This window comes from Panthera pardus, unplaced genomic scaffold, assembly GCF_024362965.1.
Source record: "Panthera pardus isolate Hobbes unplaced genomic scaffold, ASM2436296v1 HiC_scaffold_10, whole genome shotgun sequence".
In the NCBI taxonomy this organism is placed as follows: Eukaryota; Metazoa; Chordata; class Mammalia; order Carnivora; family Felidae; genus Panthera; species Panthera pardus.
The window spans coordinates 9,849,182-9,871,031 of record NW_026526655.1 but is presented as its reverse complement, the minus strand read 5'-3'; the positions used below and the strand labels follow the sequence as shown (position 1 = coordinate 9,871,031).

At 44.3% G+C, this 21,850-nt stretch overlaps 1 protein-coding gene across 1 annotated transcript in view; it reads right to left on the bottom strand.

Moving 5' to 3' along the window:
* Nucleotides 1-21,850, bottom strand: part of DNER (delta/notch like EGF repeat containing) — a 317,214-nt gene that overhangs the window by 52,969 nt on the left and 242,395 nt on the right. Inside the window, exon 8 of the mRNA XM_019445680.2 lies at nt 13,666-13,890. Coding sequence (XP_019301225.1) covers nt 13,666-13,890 — 225 coding nt within the window. The remainder of the gene's footprint in view (nt 1-13,665; nt 13,891-21,850) is intronic.

Genomic DNA, 21,850 nt, shown 5'->3' with positions numbered 1-21,850 from the left:
AATAATTTTTACAAACCAAAAATTGAGAAACATGATCTGACAAAGTTAGGTTGTTTCCAATGATAAGAGGGGGCCCCCTGGACACATAGCTTAGTACCAAAGGACTTGTGTGTTGGAAAACAAAACACTGTGATAAAGACTGTTCCAGAAAATTCTGGTGCATGGACTCCACAGTGCAAAGGTAGATTTTTTTTCCCTAGGTATATCTGCTTTCCTTCTCATGGAAGGCACAATGCAAAGCAATCCTCCAACCTCCTCCTTAGCCACTGTTATTCTAAAGTAAATACACTGTCATAATTGCTAAAATCAACAACTCAAGAAACAACAGGTGTTGGAGAAGACGTGGAGAAGGGGAACCCTCGTGCACTGTTGACGGGAACGTAAACTGGTGCAGCCACTCTGGAAAACCGTATGGAGGTTCCTCAAAAAGTTAAAAATAGAACTACCCTATGACCCAGCAATTGCACTACCAGATATTTATCCAAAGAATGCAAAATTACTAACTCAAAGGGATATATGCACCCCTACATTTGTAGCAGCATTATCTATGACAGCCAATTTCTGTACGGAAACAGCCCAAGTATCCACCGACTGATGAATGGATAAAGAAGCTGTGATATATACAACGAAATATTATTCAGCCATAAAAAAGAAGGAAATCCTGCCATGTGTAACAATGTGGATGGAACTACATAGGATAAGGCTAAGTGAAGTAAGTCGGTCAGAGAAAGACAAATACCGAATGATTTCACTCATATGTGGAATTTAAGAAACAAAACAAATAAGCAAAGGGGCAAAAAAGAGAGAAAGAGGCAAAGAAAGAACAGATTCTTAACTCTACAGAACGGATAGTTACCAGAAGGTGGTCAGTGGGGGATGGGGGAAATAGGTGATGGGGATTAAGGAGTGCGCTTGCCATGATGAACACCGGCTATTGTATGGAAGTGATGAATCACTATACGGTACACCTGAAACTAATATTACACTGTAGGTTCACTAACTAGAAGTTAAATAAAAACTTAAAAAAGTGTGTTAATGGCTACACAGTTTTGTATATTATCCCTTGTACTTTCTTCACATTAGAAATTCAAAACAAGAGGGGTGCCTGGGTGGCTCAGTTAAGTGTCCAACTCTTGATTTCGGCTCAGATCATGATCTCATGGTTTCTGGGCTCAGGCACCACATGGGGCTCTGTGCTGACGGTGCGGAGCCTGCTTGGGATTCTCTGTCTCCCTCTCTCTCTGCCCTTCCCCTGCTCTCTTGCTCTCTCGCTCTCTCTCTCTGTCTCTCTCTCTTAAAATAAATAATAAAAAAAAATAAAAATAAATTCAAAATAAGAAACAGAAACACATAAAATAAAGTTATTAATTAAGGGGGAAGAAAAAGAACTTCATGGAGGAAATTAACCACCAGAACTACTGTACCTTGAAGCAATTGGATTGCAAAGACAATTTATAAATTCAAATGAACTGGAGTGGGAACTGGATTATTTGAGTAAATCTTGAGTTCTGTTCCTGTTGCCTCTACTAAGTGATCACTAAGGATGCCTAAAAATAGGGAATTTATTCAATAAAGAAGTTATAAAGCAGTGAAAAATCAAAAGTGTAGATCCTAGTTCAGTATGTGTATGAATAATGTACGTAGAACACGAGACTTCCTTGAAATAAAGGAGAGATGAGGCTCAATCCACACAGAACTATGAAGAAACTATGATATAGGGAAAGCAGTTGTCTCCAAGATATTCCTTATTCCTGGGGCAGACAAGTTCAGTGGGACCTCATCTCGTTCACTCAATCATAACTACACACTTTTTTTTGTCTTTCAACTATCTTTCTCCTCAAATCTGTTCTTATATATTAAACTCATGCACATTCCTCACATATTTAGGTTTAAGATTATGGTAGATTACAAAAAGAAAAAAAAATGGTGGCCACAAATTCTCTGTAGCTACAGACCTGGCTCTATGACATACTCCACCAGTGAGATGTTAGCAAACATAACAGAAGAAGAAACTTCTGAAAATGTGCATTGAAAATGTGCCTGTCCTCCCTTGCTGCTTTTGGAACCCTGCTGCCACGTGAAGAAGCCTAGACTGGTCTGCTGGATGATGGGCAACATTTAGCCCAGATGCTCCCCATCATTCCAGCCAAGTACCAGACATGTGCATGAGGTCGTCCAGGACTGGCCAGTCTCTGGCTAACTTGCTGGACAACCACAAAAGCATGAGTGAGCACACCTAACACAACGTGGAGCAGAGAAGAGACTTCCCAGCTAAGCCCTGCCCAAATTATCAACCACAGAATCACAGGCAATAAAAGATTGTATTAAGTTACCAGATTTTGGAATGTTTTGTTATGCAGCAGTAACTAACTAATACAGAGGTTTAATTAGCAGAGACATTGCCTAACTTAAAGGAATAAAACCACACACATAAAATTTTAGGCATCAGGGAACTATTAGAAAAGGCATTTTGGGGAGGTAATGGATGAAGGAAAACTGTCCCAAAATCAAACCACGAGGCTGTCCATATTCCTTAGGCCACACTTGTTTTCAGTTGGGCTTATCCAATCTAAAAGGTATACTTTTACTAATGAATTAAACCCCGGACATTCACTCTGATCTAGATCATAAAAACCATCAGGTATTGAAAAAAAATGAAACATGATCCTGATAATCATCATGAACATTTCATTAAGATTTCAGTCCAAACAGCTAATGATCTCTGTAGGCAACTCCTATAAAGCCAATGGGAGCACTGTGACACCACGTAAGGAAGCCCCCGGTGACCCGGGACAGGACACACCGCTCTGCAAAATCAGCAAGTGCTCTGAGTTGACAATGTGCTGGACTGAAAAACAGATTATGTATCACTCTGCTGCAGGCAAACCTAAGGGCTCTGAATCTTCATTAGAACTGAAGCAATTCTGTAAAAGCACCCGGCATATGCAGCAACTTTCATCGTGTGCCCTTACGTTGAAAATTAATGACTGTGATAGAAAACTAATGGAAGAAATGCAGTGCATTGTCCGCAGCTTTGTGTACAAATTCAAATCAATAAAGAATTTAAAAGCACAGTGAAGACTGAAAGACCAGAAGAAAGCGTCGGTTTTCGGTCTCCTTGCGGGTTGTGTATCTGGGACTCAGGACGCGGGCTGCCATCAGTCTCCGTACATCTCCGACATCACCTACAACAGCACGTTGTCACAGGGTCACCAGCCCTGGGGATCTGAAGCCTAGCTGATCCTCCACTACTGAGAGGGACAACAGGCCAATGCCACCGAACCACTCCCGTGGGAAGGAGTGACACTGGAAGGTAGACCATCCGAGCTCTCTCGAGGCAAAGAACTAAAAACCAAGGCCAAATATGAAGAGGAAAGAACATTCCAGGGACATTACCAGAGCCGGGTGAAAAGAAACAGCATCCAAGGCCTCCGTGGCCTACAACAATCAGTGCAAGAGACTTTCAGATTCTGGTGGGAAGAAAAAAGGTGAAATTGCTCCTAGGCGCTGGAGAGTCCGGGAGTGAGAAGCCCCAATCAAGAGAGATCCCCTATGCAGAAGGGGGACACATTTGTCACATGGCAGGTCTGCATTTCTCATCTGAGTCACAAGAGAGCAGTTTCTTTAAATAAGTGCAGCCAGCAGACATCAGGTGAGATGCAGTCACAAGTTTCCGTCCCAAGGAGCCCTTGGCATTGTTTTCAAAACAGCTGAGCCTTCAGGGTATCAAAAGCGGAAGGGGCCCAACTATCCACAAGCGGGTCACTTTTCTGAAAGGCAGAACTGTGCTTCTCTGTGCTAGAAAGTAAGGGACTAGTGGTCAAAAGCCACTCACTAGACCACAGCCAAGGACGCTTTTCAGGCCTTATCTCAGGAGCTGTCCTGGGACGAGCGGGGTCTGGAAACTTCTTCTTGTGACTGGCACAGATGTCGGTGAGTGCCCAGCTTCACACACAACTTGGGGGACCACAAGGAGGCCCCTGCTGAGAGTCTACCTATCACTCAAGAGCTTCAGTGCTTAGGTAAACCCAGTTAAATCTGTGGCTCTGTGACCCCTCCCACCTGTTGTTTACTCTCCCTGCCTCGATTTCCTCATCCTTGAATAAAAAAATAGGCATGCTATGACCTGGGGTTAAGTAAGAGAGAATATTTGTCAAGTGACGGGCGCAGAGTCTGGATGTAGGCGATTCTCACAGATGGGAGCTACTTAGGCAAAGCCGCCTGGATAAAGGGCGTTGCCTGGATCAGTATAGCTGAATCAACGCCCTGATGAATCCCAACTTTATGTGTTCTTTTGAGGCCGCTATTAAGACAACTACCGCTTAGAAAATCTAGTTAAAATATTTCACTGTTCAGTCCTTAGGTACCACTGGTGAGTCAAAGCCACAGACTTTGACCCCATTTCCTGGGGTCTGGATCCCACTTGCCCAGATTCAACCCCAGCTTCATCCTTAACTAGCTCTGTCATCTCGGGCCCAGAAATGACAACCACCATGGTCCCACTACTTAAGGACTATGGGATCCAATTGACCATTCCACTTAAAGAGCTCCGCCCAGCACCGGACACTTAAATGTTTATCACCGCAGCCACCGAGAGCCAAGGCCGCAAGCAATCACTGAATCCTGTAAGTGGACCTGTATCCACTATGGCCATGAAGACGGATCCCACGTCTACTCCAACTCTAGCCTTGAACTTCATATGAAAAGAATCCCAGCACAGATTTAATAATTCCTCACCAATCTTCCCCAGAAAAAGGCATAGCTGACATTTTCATGGCTGCTTCATTGTTTTATAGATTTCAAAGTGCACGATCATATGCATCACCTCACTTGAGCTTTGTGGTTTATCCCCATTTTGCCGAAGAGGAAACTAAGGCCAACAGAGACCGACTGCACAACTGTTCAGTGACAAAGCTGGGGCTTGAATTCGGCTCTGCTCAACTCTTAGCCAGGCCCCTTCCCATCACAGCTGGTAAGAGAGGCAAGGATGACGACTTTCAATTCTACCTTCCAGATGCCCAGACTCTCAGCAGGCCCCAAAATACTAGCAATGGGATCAGAGTAACTCCCAACCACAAAATAAAATAAGAGTCAGTGGCTCAGTTACGGAATAGTTTCAAGTACATCCCCATGTGACCCCGATGGCCATGAACTTTATGAGAAGTTCCTGCAATTACATGCTGGCACTGCTTCAAATAGAGCCATCCTCGGAAAGGCACTGCTTGGTGACCGAGCTGTTACCAGCTGCCATTTCTAACCTGCGTTCCAGGTCAGATGATGTAAAACACTGTCTGCTGTCCTCCCAGACTATTCTAAAACCCACTGCCAGTAGGTAAATCTCATTCTTTTTCGACAACAGTTCAGCCACGAATGAGCTCTCAGCTATTTGAATTTTAAGCGGAGCAGTGGGAGCAAAAGGAACAGAAATCCACCATAATTAAAGGCCAGCTCATCAACGCTTTCCTACATATGGATTAGCCACGTAAAGCGAGGTTAAAAAGCAGCCTTGTGAATAGATTTTTAACGTCAAAAATCTCATAAAAATTCCATATGCTCCACCAGTGAAGTGCTCTTTACTCGTTACTAGTGTCCTTTTCTCTCCTTCTATTGATCCCTCAGGGCACTGGCCTAAAGAAGGCAAATAGCACTAATTCTCCCTGAATGCCCCCCAAATTGAAATCAAAACAAAATGGAGACGAAGAATGGCCGTGGCCACAGCTGTGGATGCCACTGGGGCAGGCTCCGCAGCCTCCTGTGGTGTGGGCAAGTCTGACTCAGTTTCACCCTGGGCCCACGGTGGCCTCACACCCTGGGCAGTGCCCTCTCCTCCCACCGCCACTAATGTTCCCAGGTGAGCTGCTCACCCGGTGTCCCTCCCAGCTCAGTGATGCCTCCGGCAGCCTCTGCTGCCGATGCCTCAGCCCCCTCCCTGCAAATTCTCCCACAACCCCCCCAACTGCCCCCTTCCCCCACCCCCAACAGTTTCAGTAGTTGTCTTGACTTTCTCTAGCACCGATACCCCCGGAGCCCATCCTCGTTCCTCTCGTTTCAGTCTCTTCACCCAGTCCCAGGCTTAGGTAACAACTCCCTAATAGCACATCCACCTTTGTTGGCCTGTGTACCAAAACAGGCTCCTTCTGCACATCTCCCTATTACTCTGAGTTTCCCAAGTTAAAGCCGGAGAGGTACCTTCGACTCCATTCAGAACATTGTTCCCTGCATTCGGCGGATATCCAAACTCTGATGAGTCAACCTGTCGACTAGATTTTAGGTCCAATCTTTCCTTCCCACAGCCACAAGTTTAAGTCCTCATTTCCACCTGCCTAAGCTTCCTGACTCACCTGCTGTCTTACCAGCTCTTCTGGATTGTAATTCTATCTGTAATATCGAATTCTATCAGAATAGTCTTTCTTCCCCATTCTTCCTAGAACTACCCATCCTTCCCAGAGATCTCCCTATTCTATCAGAATAATCTTTCTAAAACGCAGGTCAGTTCGCATACAATGCAAAATGTCTGCAAGTCTTCACGTTCCAAAGTCAGCGTCTAGATTCTCCGTGTGCCCCAGTGAGCACTTCAGCCTCACCACTCATTACTGTACCTCGTGCATCTTATTCTGCAGCCAAGTGCATCTAACTGTTCTCTGAACTTCCCCTCTCCTCCCCGTCCCACACCCGCCCCCCAGGACCTGTGTTCCATAGTGTCCTTCCCCCGATATATAAATCCACAATATCTCTCTGTCCAGGAAGTTCTGACTGAGCTGTTGTTAATACAAAACTTTAATCGACTGAACCTTTGATATTTTGAACATTTCAGTCAATTAAGCACTGTCAGTGCTCTTCAACTAAAGGCTACCAAAGATACACCTGTAGCTGAACAAGCTGGGTCTATTACTCATTGCGGCAAGGTAGAACGCACATCAGGGGAACCATGAGGTGTCTCAATAAAAGGGGGTTAGATGCTACTTACAGGATCTGAACTCTAGTTGGACGATTTGGGCAGGATTCACTCTAGAGTGGGTGCTGTCACAAAGCGGGAGCAGTTCTATGTTTGAGTATCTCAATGAATCTTATCTATGTCAAGGGCAAGCTAGGTCAAGGCTAAAGCTGTAATTAATAAAGAAATGGCTGGCCTCAATTTATCTGTGAAAGAAGAGGAGTTGTGGTATTTTGTGGATTGCATGGTGACTTTGGTTTTGTCTGTACTTAGAATTATGAAATGGTCTGGTCTGTCTCACTTTATCATGGCCTGTTAGTGACCATGTCTGACGTCAGTTTCCACGGGACCATTTATGTGCCTGTGTCCAACAGGAGACACAATGGCCCAGCTGTGAGCACAGCACTCAGCCAGCTCCTAACACCTCGAAGGCCTACCTGTAATTGCCCGACAAACTCCCAGATGTCAGTGGGACATCTTCTCTTCTTACTGCCACCACGATGTCAATGTAGAGAATTAAATTTTTTTCTTAGGAAGGCTACAGATTATGCAGCATTACCACAGCTCTTAGCTAGGTAGACACGATCCTAGTTGGTATACCAGTGTTGAGGGCAGATATCACATTTTGAGATATAACAAAGGAAGGGCACGGTACTGGCTCACTGGGTTGGGATGTGGGGAAAGGAGATACCTTAAGGTATACAGTCAATAATTCTCAGGAATCTGTGATGTGTAGATCAGGAATCCCCTGGAGCTTCTTAAACACAAGAATTGTCTTCATCTTAGTGAACCTAATAAATAAAGCTTCCTGGTTCATAAAAGATGAAAGTTGTCCACTGCACTTATCCAAGAATCTAAATGCAATTACACATTCATTAGCGAGCTAAATGTCTTCATATCTTGTAGGTGTGCTTCTTTCTTTCTTTATTGCTATTGAGTTGCTATTAAAATCCTAGGCGGTAAGTCTTATCTTAGACTGTGTTTCCGGAAGACACCATCAGAGTGCTGATACTGACAAGTGTGACTTTAGAGGGAGCAGCACCAGCTGTCTTTCGGGCCACAGAGACCAGAGATGCAGCCCACACGTGAGGCATCTGTAGAAAGTAGGAAAAGCAGCACCTGAAATTCCTACGATTTCCTTCAAAATTTTTTTATTTGGAAAAAAGTCTAAACGTTCTTTCTTTTACAGTCTGGATGATCTAAATGAGTTACCCACCCTCTGGTAGAGAAAAATCAGCAGAGATACATGATTGGCAAGTTGTCCCCGGTCTCATCTGTGACAGGCAATTAGCATCCGAGATAAAAACTGATACTTGAGGGGCGCCTGGGTGGCTCAGCCGATTAAGCGTCCAACTTTGGCTCAGGTCATGATCTCACGGCTTGTGGGTTCGAGCCCCACATCGGGCTCTGTGCTGACAGCTCACAGCCTGGGGCCTGCTTTGGATCCTGTGTCTCCCTCTCTCTTTGCCCCTCCCCAGCTCGTGCTCTGTGTCTCTCTCTTAAAAATAAATAAACGTTAAAATGTTTTTTTTAAAAAAACTGTTTTTTTCCATGTAAAAATCCTCTGATGCCTTATATTTTAAATTCTTTAAATAGTAACTTAAGGCACACTCTGTAATGGCACGGTTAATTCAGTTCAACTAACAAGGTCAGAGTAATAACAATTTCATGAGACAGGGGCCAAGACTGATGAATTCAGGCAAACCGTCTCCAACCAGGGATTCCTTCCAGTGTTGGTCATCATCCAAATGGCATCTCCAGATGCCACCATCGCACTGAGAACACATGAGACCCCACGGCTCCCACCTGCAAGGACAACAGCACGGCCTCCGACAAGCTCCTTCCACCGTGGCACCTGCTACAGTGTTTGCAGGGCTCCACGCTCTCACCTTCTCCGGTCTTCGGGAGATTTCAATTTGCAATTTTTTTAGAGCACGTGTGGCCTATCACTTAACATTGTCACCGCAAGATAATATTTCAGTGATTACTCAGCGCTGACATTTTATTATTTAATATTAAAATCCCATCAGAAATCCCTAGCCTGATAAGCTAAAAATGAGGTTTGAAAATAAAGCACCTGGCAAGTCTGATTTGCAGTCACCCAAAAGGCATTTTGTCAGATGGGAACTAATTATCAACCTGACATGATTTCAATCTGCTGTCATTTTATGAAATGGGATCGGTTTGCTCTCTATAAAGATGATCAGGATTGCCGCTTTTCAGCTAGACACCCAATTTCACCTATTCTCACGAGATTCTTCTATTATGCAAACTAGTGGTAAAGCAATTACATGCTCCAAAAGATTAAGACTAAAAATTTCACATTCAGAGAATTGTCATTTTCACCTCTTAAAATGTAAATTCTTGCCAGATGTTAAGATGCCTTTTTTATTTCACACAATGTCACCTAATGATCTGAGGAAGCAAACCCTCTGAAAGCAGTTTTATCTCCCAAGTCCGATGAGAGAACACTCTGACAGAACTCCAAGGCTCTACCCCGGGGACACCGCCTAATAACTGAAGGAACCATGGAAGGCGATACATGCTTCTTCGTTCAGTGGCTAGACGTCCACTATTACCAAGCTAAATGCTCCAGCTGGCCATGAAGGAAGTGTGAGTAGAAAGCAGGAGGAGAAAGTGGTATTTTTAAACAGGAGACACTTTACCCTTCCGCGGCTTAAGAGGAAATGCTGGAATGTCCGTGGATGGAAAGAAAGGGGAAGAGCTCTTAGCTACTCCATGCCAGGAAATGTGCCGCATGCCTCTCATTTAATGCCCTCACACACACAGCAGACCACAGTCAGCGACTTGTCCCCACCTAGGCTGTGACAACAAGTGCAGTTGAGATGACGAGCATCTAAGATGTTATTCATAAAAACAAAAACTGTGGCCCAGAGATGTCCTGTCAGTTTCTTGTGGTGAGAGTCAATGGGAGGGGATCTCACAGACAGGTTCTCACTTCCCAGTGTGGAAAGAGAAAAGACCAGGAAATCTATTTTCTATTTAGGACCCATGTAAATCCCCCTCTTACATGCTGATAAACTCTACCCCATAGTATTAAACAACATTTTAATACTATCAAGCCACACAAAGTAGCATATATCATTAAATAACTACATTCCATTTAAAGTGTGACAAATAAGCCAACTAGGAGAGCCTGGGTGGCTCAGTAGATTGAGCATCCAACTCTTGATTTTTGGCTCAGGTCATGATCCCAGGGTCATGGGATCAAGCCCTGTGTCAGGCTCCATGCTGAGCATGGAAACTGCTTAAGATTCTCTCTCTCTCTCTCTCTCTCTCTCTCTCTCTCTCTCTCTCTTTCTCTCTCTATTTTCTCTCTTTCTCATTCTCTCTCTCTCTGTCTCCTTCTGTCCCTCTACCCTGCACTCTCTCTCTCTCTCTAACAATAAACAAATGAATAAATAAATAAACAAACATAAAAGTAAGCCAACTAAGTAGAAAATTTTAATATGATTAAGAAAGGAAGTCTGAGGAGAAGAGGAGGGGGAAACAAGGCTGGTTTCTGGGTTGGTAATGTTTGATTTTTCCTTCCCTGCAGGAAGCAGAATGCTTGGGAGATTGGGAATGAACTACTGAGGAAGATCCTGACGGAGAGATCCTGCTCCCGCTGGCTGGCGAGGGGAATCGCAGACTGTGTTCTGACCTGCTCAGGGCTGGGAGCAGCACACCCGTGAGTCACGGCATGAGTGAGACCGTTCTTCCCGGCACAACACGTGCTTGCTCTGTTTGCAAGCCCAGCGGTCTCGGAGCTCTGTACTCCCAGCAGGCAAGGGCACCACGGGGCTTCCTCCTCGGCACGGCCCATTCCACGGCACACACACACTGCCATGCACGTGGAAGAAAACTGGCCCTCCACTGGGAAAGCCATTCCCATTTCCACCAGGGCTCTGACAGGACAGCACGGGTGTAAGCACAGAAAAGGCATCTCATGGCATCCGCAGAAGCGGAGAACCTTCTTCACCTCAACGTTTAATGGGAAACCCAAAAATGTTACTGTGATAGTTAATTTCGCGTGTTAACTTGGCTAAGCCACAGCACCCAAATATTTTGTCAAACACAAAGTTGCTGTGAAGGTACTTTTTGGATGAGATTAGTATTTTAAAAAAGCAGCAGACTTTGAGTCAAGTGATTACCCTCCAAGATGCCAGAGGGTCTCATCCAGTCGATGAGAATTGGATCATCGGATCATCAGAGTTGGATCGACGGATCCAGTTGAAGGCCTAAATGCAAAGACTGATGTTTCTTGAGAAGGCTGTAACATAGACACCCTGCCTGAGTTTCCAGCCTGACAGCTTGCACTAAAGATTTAGAACCTGCCAGTTCTCACAATTACATAAGCCGATTTAAAATCAGTCACTATCTCTCAATATTTCTCTCTTTTGCTCTCTCCAAATATGTACTGTTTTTCTCTCCGTTACCTATTTACATCATCATATATATATAGTGTCATCACATAAAATGTCAATCCCATGATTTCTTAGAAAACCAGAGAACTAGGGCAGCCTGTGTGGCTCAGTCGGTTAAGAGTCCGACTTGGGCTCAGGTCATGATGTTTGAGTCTTGCATGGCTCATGGCTCATGAGTTTGAGTCTTGCATCGGGTTCTGTGTTGACAGCTCAGAGCCTGGGCCTGCTTCATATTCTGTGTTTCCCTCTCTCTCTTTGCCCCTCCCCTGCTCACACTGGCACTCTCTCTCTCTCACTCTCTCTCTCAAATATAAGTAAACATTAAGAAAATGTTTTAAAAGAAAACCAGAGGACTAGAAGTTTACATGAGAAAGGTTTTTCAACCCCCCTCCATGCTTAGTTGCAATTCCTACTAATTCCTTGCATTGATTCATGAGTATGAGATGTGCCCCTAGCATGTTCTGGGCATGCAGCCATGGCCCCTGGGTTGGAATCTGCATTCAGTCCCCTTCTGGGTATGTGGCCACCGGGATATGACTGAAGCAAACAGGAGGCATTTAATAGATGTGGCTTGATGCCATCTACCTTGCAGGGAGGGCACTGAAAGGACCAGACATGTGAAACACCCAAAACCTAGGAAGATTCGTGCTCACTGCATGGAGGTTTGGGGCTGCTACAAGGTTACTGATAAAATAACTTCCTCCTACCCCCAGTGGGGAGAGAGACACATGCAAAGACAATTAATATGTTTTAAAGACTAGACAAGTGATATTGAAGGTGACTGTTGAACTTCATAATTTTTTTAGATGTTTATTGTTGAGACAGAAAGACAGAGACAGAATACGAGCCAGGGAGGGGCAGAGAGAGAGGGAGACACAGAATCCGAAGCGGGCTCCAGGCTCTGAGCTGTCAGCACAGAGCCCGATGGGGGGGGGGGGGGGGGGGGGGCTCGAACTCACAGACTGAGAGATCATGACCTGAGCTGAAGTTGGGTGCTTAACCGACTGAGCCACCCAGGTGCCCCGACTGTTGGGACTTCAGGGGGCGGAAAGCTGATTCAGCCTAGGAGAAGATGACAGGTGAAACGGGGTGACAGGGAGCAGGCATCTGGGTGGAAGGCACGAGCAGAACCAGGACTCAAGCAAAACCGGGGAAGTGGCCGCCATACCGACGGGCCAGGCGCCTGTGAGAGGAATCATGCTTCAAAGCCTTCTGTAGGGCTAGCTCATGCAGGTGTGGAGATATAGGCAGGAGAGAAGGGACACAGAAGAGCTGCCCACGTGTGTTCTTTCCAGACCACACAGGTAGGTTGTGCAGATACACATTTTGACTGGTGACCCACTCTGACTTCGGAGTAGCAAAACGTATAATAATAAAAACTCAGTCAAATGCAGAGGATCTTTGGAAAATAAATGATGGGATTTTCGCACATTTGCACAGGGCGTCACAGGTCCTATGACACATACTGTGCACAGAGTAAGAATTTAAATAGATGAGAAAATTCTAAATGGATTGTGTCCTGTTTTTTATGCCTATTAGGGTGGAAAAACACTCTCCATTAACCTAAGAACACAGTATTAAATGACACCGAAGCCAGTAAAAGCTCTGGAGTGACCTGTAGTAAATCGTTAAAAAATAATTAAGCTGTTATGAGATTAAGCCTGTTTTTAATTTTCCTCATTTTGCTTACTTGGATTTTCTTATTTTTCTGCAATGACTGTGCACTGCTCACGAAGAGGGAGAGGGTGTTTTTTCGAGGGCACTGGTTGGGATGAGCACTGGGTGCTGTATCGAAGCCAGGGTGACGATAAATTATATTTAAAAAATGAAAAAAATAAATAAAAACAATTAACTGAAAAAAAAAAACACACAAAAAACAAAGAAAGAAAACACAAGCCCTGCCACCCATAAGCCTAAAGAGAAAGTGTGTCATAAACGAGCGGCGCGGGGCACCTGGGTGGCTCAGTCGGTTAAGCCTCCGACTTCGGCTCAGGTCATGATCTCGTGGTCTGTGAGTTCGAGCCCCGCGTCGGGCTCTGTGCTGACAGCTCAGAGCCTGGAGCCTGCTTTGGATTCTGTGTCTCCCTCTCTCTCTGCCCCTCTCCTGCTCATGCTCTGTCTCTCTCTGTCTCAAAAATAAATAAACGTTAAAAAAAAATTAAAAAAAAAAAAATAAACGAGCGGCGTTCAGTTACACGTACAAGCGAACGCATTCGACGAGCCAACGTCTGCTCGGATGCGAACGACGAGTTACAAGTCTGAGGCTGGAGACAGAAAAGACCTGCGGGGCACGAGGGAACCCACCTGGGTCACAGAGGCATTTGTAGCTGGTGCCCACGCTGCGGCAGGTGCCGTGCGCGCAGGGGCTGAGAGCACAGAAGTCCACCAGCTGGGCGCACGTGGGCCCCGTGAAGCCCGCGCTGCAACTGCAGGTGAAGCGCACGCCGTCCGCGTGGCAGGTGCCGTTGTTCTGACACGGTGACGAGGCGCACGGGTCCACCTTTTCTTCGCAGGCCGATCCGAAGTACCCTGCCGGAAAACACAGACCCCGGGAAGGATTAAAACAATAAAAAGTAAACTGTGTTCACACAGAATAGCTAGGCGACCGGGTCCATACTTCTTCACTTTTCCCCCACGGTGAACCGATCAGTGCATTTAACGGCTTCCGCGTTCGGATAACCCAACGACCCGGGCAAGGCAGGTTTTCTTAGCTTTGCGGACCGTGGGTTAAAATATTAAGCTCGTGTTTCCAGTTTGTTGAAATGTAAGACACAGGACTACTTAGATGTACAGACATACAGGGACATGAAAGTATTTACAAGTATACAGGTGTATATGTATGTGTGTCTAGAAAGTGTGTCTAGAAAGATGCCAAACATAAATTAATGATGATTACCTCCAGGAAAGTGGGATTGGGGTAAGTGCACGGCTTTCTCTTATTTCATTCACATTGCTGGGGGAAAGACATCCCTTGCTTTGCTTCAAAAAAGATAGAATTCTGAATTTAAAAAGTTAAACCCATATAAAAGAGTAAACAATGAAAAAAATCTCCCACCAATATCCCCTACACCCCGTTCTTTTCTCTAGAAGCAGCCACGGTTAGCGGTTTCTTGAACATACACCTTTTTTCAAGCTGGTTACCATAATGGATAAGCTGTGTTGTATCCACAGAATGGGATATTACTCAGCAGTAAAAGGGAGCTAAGCTTCTACTCTTGCTACAGTGTGGCTGCACCTCAAAAAATGACACCAGCTAAGAGAAAGCAGTTAAAAAAACAACACACAGGGGCAAGGGGCACCTGGGCAGCTCAGTCAGTTGAGCTTCCGACTCTTGATTCCGGCTCAGATCATGATCTCACAGTTTGTGGGGTTGAGCCCTGGCTTGGGCTTTGCATTGGCAGTGTGGAGCCTGCTTGGGATTCTGTCTCTCTGCCCCCACCCCCAGGCTTGCTCACACGCTCGCTCTCTCTCAAAAATAAATAAATAAACAATAAAAAAAACCCAACACATATTGTGTGACTCCACTTATAAGAAATGTCCAGAAAAAACAAATCTAGACAGAAAACAGATCGGTGCTTGCCTGGGGCAGGGTGGGAAGAGGGACTGACTTTGGCCATGAGCAGTCTTTGGGGTTGATGTAAATGTTCCAATATCGCATTGCGGTGACACATTTACTAAAAGGCATTGAGTTGTATACTTAAGATGAATGAAATTTATGATATCTAAATTGTACCTTAATAAAGCATTAAAATTTTTAAAAATATTAAACGTGCTAATTGTGGGGGCACCTGGGTGCTTTAGTCGTTGACCGTCCAACTCTTGATTTCCACTTAGGTCATGATCTCACGGTTCGTGAGTTCAAGCCGAGTCATGCTCTGTGCTGACGGTGCAGAGCCAGCCTGGGATTCTCTCTCCCTCTCCCTTTGCTCCTTCCCCGCATACACTCATGCCCTCCTTCTAAAATAAATAAACTTTTTTTTTTAAGTTTATTTATTTTTGAGAGACAGAGCATGAGCAGGGGAGGGGCAGAGAGAGAGAGACACAGAATCCAAAGCAGGCTCCAGGCTCTGAGCCGTCAGCACAGAGCCCGACGTGGGGTTTGAACCCATGAACTGCTATATCATGACCTAAGAGGAAGTCGGATGCTTAACCGACTCAGCTACCCAGGCACCCCAATTAATAAACTTTAAAATATATATAAATGAAATAAATGTGCTAATTATGTGGGTGATTTCTATTCTGTTTTCTGTACGTATGTTTCAGTATTTCTCAATTTAAAAAAATATATGTACATATATGTGGGTCTGTAGGTTTGTGTGTCCAGGCAGAGACTTGACAATGCTTTAGTAAAACCTAGCCTTCCTCTACCAGTTTAAGAGCAGCTTGAAAATTAAATGAAGGTTGTTCAAATTTTAGAAACAAAAGTTAAATAATTTTACTAATAGTTTTTATTCCAATATTCTCTTCAACTTCTCTTGTCTACATTTAAGTTTGTATTTCCCTGTCTTCACACAGAACCCCTAGCAATGCTGGCAATTTCTGTTGTTACCGTTAAAGACATGGTGAATATATTAAACAAACAAAAAGAGCTCCCAGACTTAATTATCTGAAGCATCCCTCATAAATAGGCATAATCAACCTGGTAGTTTTCCAAACAGAATAGAAAAAATTTTTTTTTCAAAATCCAATACTATTCAACATTTTATAAAGTTCCCAGTAGTTTTTTTTTTTTAATTTTAGAGATCATATTAAAAATGTACTACATCAGTTTTAATAACCCTTGAACTCCCCAAGGAGTCCCTTCACGGCCTAGGGTGGAATGTAACTCCATCTTTCATGAGACGTGTTCCATTTTACTCTCACTGAAAAGGAGATACTCAATACGTATTGCCATAGGACAAACAGCGACCAAGGCGAGCCTGACCTCTCTAACCTGCTGCCTCCCCCAGAAAAGAGCTGAAATTATGTTCTTCATAAAGTTGTTGTGAGTTCTAAAAGGATATGTAGCAAAACTCCCAAAACCGCTCCTGATCTAATGCGGAATAAACAAATTCAATAAAAACGGTGATAATAACAGCAGACGACATCCACCGGGGGCTCACGTGCACGGTTGGTTCTAAGCCTTTAGGTGCATCATGTCATCTAAGCCCGCCCTAACTGTACGATAAAAGAACTCTGAGTAACTCTACTTAATGATGAGACATCAGAAACACGAAGTAGCCTGTGGAGGTCTACGTAGCTAGTAGAGGGCAGAGCTGGGATTCAGCGTCTGAGATCTTACTAGCTCCACGGCACAGAAACCAGCAATGGGCCAATGAAGCCGTCGGGATCTAAAAACACAACCAAGACTCATGTTTTCTATCCTGTGTGTACCTTGATGGAGAAAGAAATAGGAGACTGATCGATCAGGTCAAAATGTAAAAAACAACAACAACACAAAGTTTAGAAAGGCAATCACGAGATTCAAGTCCATATACCCCGTTACAGATATTCACATAATCCACATAGAATATCCCAAGTAGGAAGAAAGATAGTAAATACGCAAGGAGATGCGAAGGGTCGTGACTGGGGTGAGCCCATATCTCAATAAGGCCAAGAGGAGTGTGGGAAAGTCAACATAAATGAGGGCACTGGTCAGAGGCCAGAGCACGAACCGTCCTGTGTGCCTCAGTAACGAGGGCGCATTTCATTCTGAAGCCACAGGACATCATGTATTCACGTTTTGTTGATGTCCCTAATTGCAAGCAATGTGGAGGGCGAATTAGTGGTGCTCAAGACCGGACACAGGAAACTAGGTGTTTGCTGGCGTAATTGGGGTGAGAGGTTATGAGGAACAATTTGCAGCAATAGGGATGAAGAACGTGAGACCGACAATAAATGCTTTCACGAGCAACGCCGTCAGTTCAGGCACCAATTAGACGGCGGGGGGAAAGAAAGAGAAGAGAAACCAGGTAACAGGAGCCAAAAATTCAAACGTCAGCAGGGGTCAGGCAGGTAGTGTTGATGAAGGAAGTGGGGCTGTTGGAAGACAGACAGCAAGGAGCGGGAGGGACGGTGGCAAACTGTGGCACGCATGCTCCTGGAGTGCATTCCAAAGTGGGTGGCTGTCACTCACCTGAGGCCAACCGTGCCATTTGGAAGGTGGATCCAGTTGCCAGATCTTCTGAATGTTCAAGAAATATCTGAAATCTTGATTCTTGTTTGAACCCCTCCTATTTTAAAATGTCGGTAAGTCGGGGGAGGGGGGCGCCTGGGTGGCTCAGTCGGTTAAGTACCCGACTTTGGCTCAGGTCATGATCTCCTGGCTTGTGGGCTCGAACCCTGTGACAGCTCAGAGCCTGGAGCCTGCTTCAGATTCTGTGTCTCCCTCTCTCTCTGCCCCTCTGCCACTCACACTCTGGAGTGCTCTCTCTCTCTCTCTCTCTCTCTCTCTCTCTCAAAAATAAATACACATTAAAATGCTGTTGGTAAGTCATTTCTCGGGCAAGTAAAACATGTCTGTGGGCCCCTGTATATGCGCCTTCTCTGTGTGACCCAACGTTAAGCACAGGCTTTGGAGCCAAAGGGAACTGGGGCTGAATACTATCTCTGCCCACTAGTAACTGTGGGACCGTGGGCAAGTCCTTAATCATCTTGACCTCATGTTTCTGTATTCATGGAATGGGGATGATAATGCCTACAACATATGGTTTTTATGAAGCTTAAATGAAAAACTCTGGAAAACATTTGGCACAGTGACTGGCAAATAATAAGCGTTCAGTAAGAAGCAGCTATAATTATAATGTGTTTCCAGACTGGGGCACAGTGTGGATGGTGTTGTTACCAACTGCAATGGTAAACACAGGAGGAGACTCCCAGTGCAGAGTGATGAAGTCAGCTTTGTGCGTGTTGAGCTGAGGCACTTTCCTGGTTGTTCAGGACTCACTTGACTACAGATCTAGTGCTCAGGGAAAGAGATACGATGCAGAGGACATGGAGTAGGGGTCAGATGCATACAGATGGGAACCAAATTCACAGGTGTGGATGCTAACACTTAAGGCCAGTGTCTGGAAGAGAGTCCTCACTAGAACCTGACCATGCCGTCACCCTGATCTCCGATTTTCAGCCGCCATTACTATAAGAAGTAAATGTCTATTGTTTAAGCCAACCGTCTATGGTATTGTCATAGAAGCCCAAGCTAAGACACCATTGCTTTGACCAGAAAATTCTCCATTTCCATCACCTAAGCAATTGTCATCCTCTTAATGACATGACATCCTTTGTAAATGACACATCTTCCCTAGCCACCTCTTAAAGGACCTTCCCATGAGAGAAAAAGACAAAGTTGCATAGCACAAGAAACGCAAAGCCAGGAAACCAAAGTTTGCATCTTCTTACTAGCTGTGTGACCTTGGGCAAAGTACTTAATCATTCTGTGCTTTAATTTTCTTACATGAGAAATAAGGATGACCCCTGCTGCACAGGATTAAATAGGATGGCAGGTGGGGCTCAATAAATGTTGGATTCACCTTCCTTTAAGCAGTGGTCCTGGGGAAACTCCAAATTGCCTGTACACCCAGAGTCTGTGGTCAGGGCACGGGAGAGAGGCCGGCCTGTCAGCCGATCTCTGCAACATGATCGAACTTCACATGTGCACGAATCCTTCAGGGTGGAGTCCCGGGATATATCCAAGAGGGAGTGTTTTGGAATCGAGCGGTGTTCACACGCTGATCTCAAAACACGTGCACAGCTACTGGGTCGTCCAGGAAGGCTGACAAGTGGAGGTGGGGTCCTAGAGCAAACAGTTGAGGGAAGAGGTGAGAGGCAGGGCCAGCTCCGGCAGCATTTCTGCACAGGCTCAAAAGGGCAATCCGCCGAAACAGTGTCTGTTAATGGAAAACACTTGTCCATACCAGGCACCGTTCCAAGTGTTTTAGCGAAAATAACTCATTTAACCCTAGTACGAATTCTATGAGCTAAGTACTATTATTTCCTTTTCAAATGGGTAAACAGAGGCACAGAAAGACCAAGTAACTTGCCAACATTACACAGCTAGTAAATGGCAGGGATGAGATTGGGCTTAGGCAGTCTGATTCCAAAATCCAAGCTTCTGACTGGTACTTGTTGCTGTAACGCTCGAGGTCTGGGGTGCAGCAGAAGGGCCGAGAATGTGAAAACACGTAATCCAGGATCTGTCAGAGCTCTGTCACTTGCTGGCTGGCAGAAAAGGGCCTGTTGTAGCAGAGTACGTTCAGCACAAAGGGCTTGCTGTCTCCGATATCTGTCTCCTCTGCTTTCACTGCAATTGCGTATCTGGTCACAAAGCTGCACAGAATAATGGCTACACCCACCCGCCTCTTCTGCAGCTAGATGTAAGCCTGCACCTACATTCTGGATAATGGGATATACATGGAAATCTCTTGAGGTTGCTTCTGAGAAACGTCCTTAGAAGAGAGTTGGCATGCAACTTCATTTTATCCCTTCGTTCATTCTACTGCCTGGACCGCAGATATGATGCCTGAGTCTTTTCCCACTTTGGTAGAAAAATAAGCCAGAGACAATAATGCTCAGCGAACCCCAGGAAGGGTAAATTCAAAGAAAACAAGCAAGTATGTCATAGTCAAAGTACTGATCACCAAAAATTAGATTAAAAAAAATATATTAAAAGTATCCAGAAGAAAAGACAAAATACATACACTGAACAATGAAAAGAATTACAGATGACTTTTTATTAGGATCTATGGAGGCAAAAGACAATAAAATTATCTCGTTAAGGTACTGAAAGAATAAACCTATCTCCAAGAATTCTATGTCCAGGGAAAATAACTTCAAATAATGGGAGTTAATTAAGACATTTTCTAGTAAACAACAGCTGAGACAATCTGTTGCCAACATATCTACCTTACTATAAAAATATGAAAGAGTGTTATTAAAGCAGAATATAAATGATAACAGATAGAAACTCAAGTTTATAGGAAGAAATAAAGAGCACTGGAAATGGTACATTTGGGGCTAGCTAAGCTTTTTTTTCTTTTCTTTATTTAAAAACAACTGGCTATTTAAAGCAAAATTAGCAACGCTGAATTATGATGTTATAACCTACTTAGCAGGAAAATACAGAACAACAATAAAATAAAGAATGAGGAGGGAAGTTGATACAATTATACTGTCATTAGCTACTTTAATGCCCAGAGCAACCACTAAACAAAAATAAGAAATTAAGGGGTTCCTGGGTGGCTCAGTCAGTTGAGCGTCTGACTTCAGCCCAGGTCATGATCTCATAGTTCATGGGTTCAAGCCCCCCATCAGGCTCTGTGCTGACAGCTCAGAGCCTGGAGCCTTCTTCGGATTCTGTGTCTCCCTCTCTCTCTGCCCCTCTCCCACTCGCACTCTGTGTCTCTGTCTCTCAAAAATGAATAAATGTTATTAAAAATTGTTTTTAAAAAGAAAGAAAAAACAAAACAAAACCAAACACAACAGCAAAAAACAAAGATACGGCTAAAAAAGTCAACTGGAGAGAAAAAAAATAATTTCTAAATACTCAATTTTCCCAAAGAAAGAATAAAACCTAGAACATAGGAGATGACTAGAAAACAAATAGCAATAAGGTAAACTTAGATCCCACCCTATTGATAACTGCATTGAAAAGAAATGACTAACAATGCAAAGATCATCAGACTGACAAAAAAAGCAGGACCTAATTACATGCTCTCTAAGAGAAACTCATAAGGAGGGACATTCAACGTGAAAAAATGGGCAATCCCTCAGGAAGATATAACAACCCTCAATGTGCAGACCTAATAAGAGAACTTTAGAATACATGAAAGAAAAAAAAAAACTGCCAGAGGGAGAAACAGATCCCATCAGAGAAGGACTTCTTTCTTCTTACCTGATAGAATAAACTGACAAAATGAGCTCGTGTCTACAATATTTCAAAACACTATGGACCATCTTGACCTAATGAATATTAATATAAAACTATACCCAAGCCAGATCGCAAATTCTTTACACATGCACATGAAACAAGTCAGTTACCTCGACAGATGTGTCAAAAATCATTTGACAAAAAATCAATGTCCATTCAATACTTTTAAAAGGGGGAAAAACTATCCCCTTTAGCAAACGAAAATAGAAGGTCATTTCCTCCATCTGACAGGGCATAAATGAAAACCTTCACATTTATTTTTTTTTAATGTTTATTTTATTTTTGAGAGAGAGAGAGAGAGAGAGAGAGAGAGACAGAATGTCAGCAGGGGAGGGGCAGAGAGAGAGGGAGACACAGAATGCGAAGCAGGCTCCAGGCTCCGAGCTGTCAGCACAGAGCCCGACGCGGGGCTTGAACTCAGGAACCGTGAGATAGATACCTGAGTGGAAGTCGGACGCTTAACCGACTGAGCCACCCAGGTACCCCGAAAACCTTCACAGTTAACAGTGAAATAATGAGCAGTCTCCCCTAAGAGAACAAACCAAAGGAAAATAATTTTTTTGTACAAATTGACAAAGGTGGCTC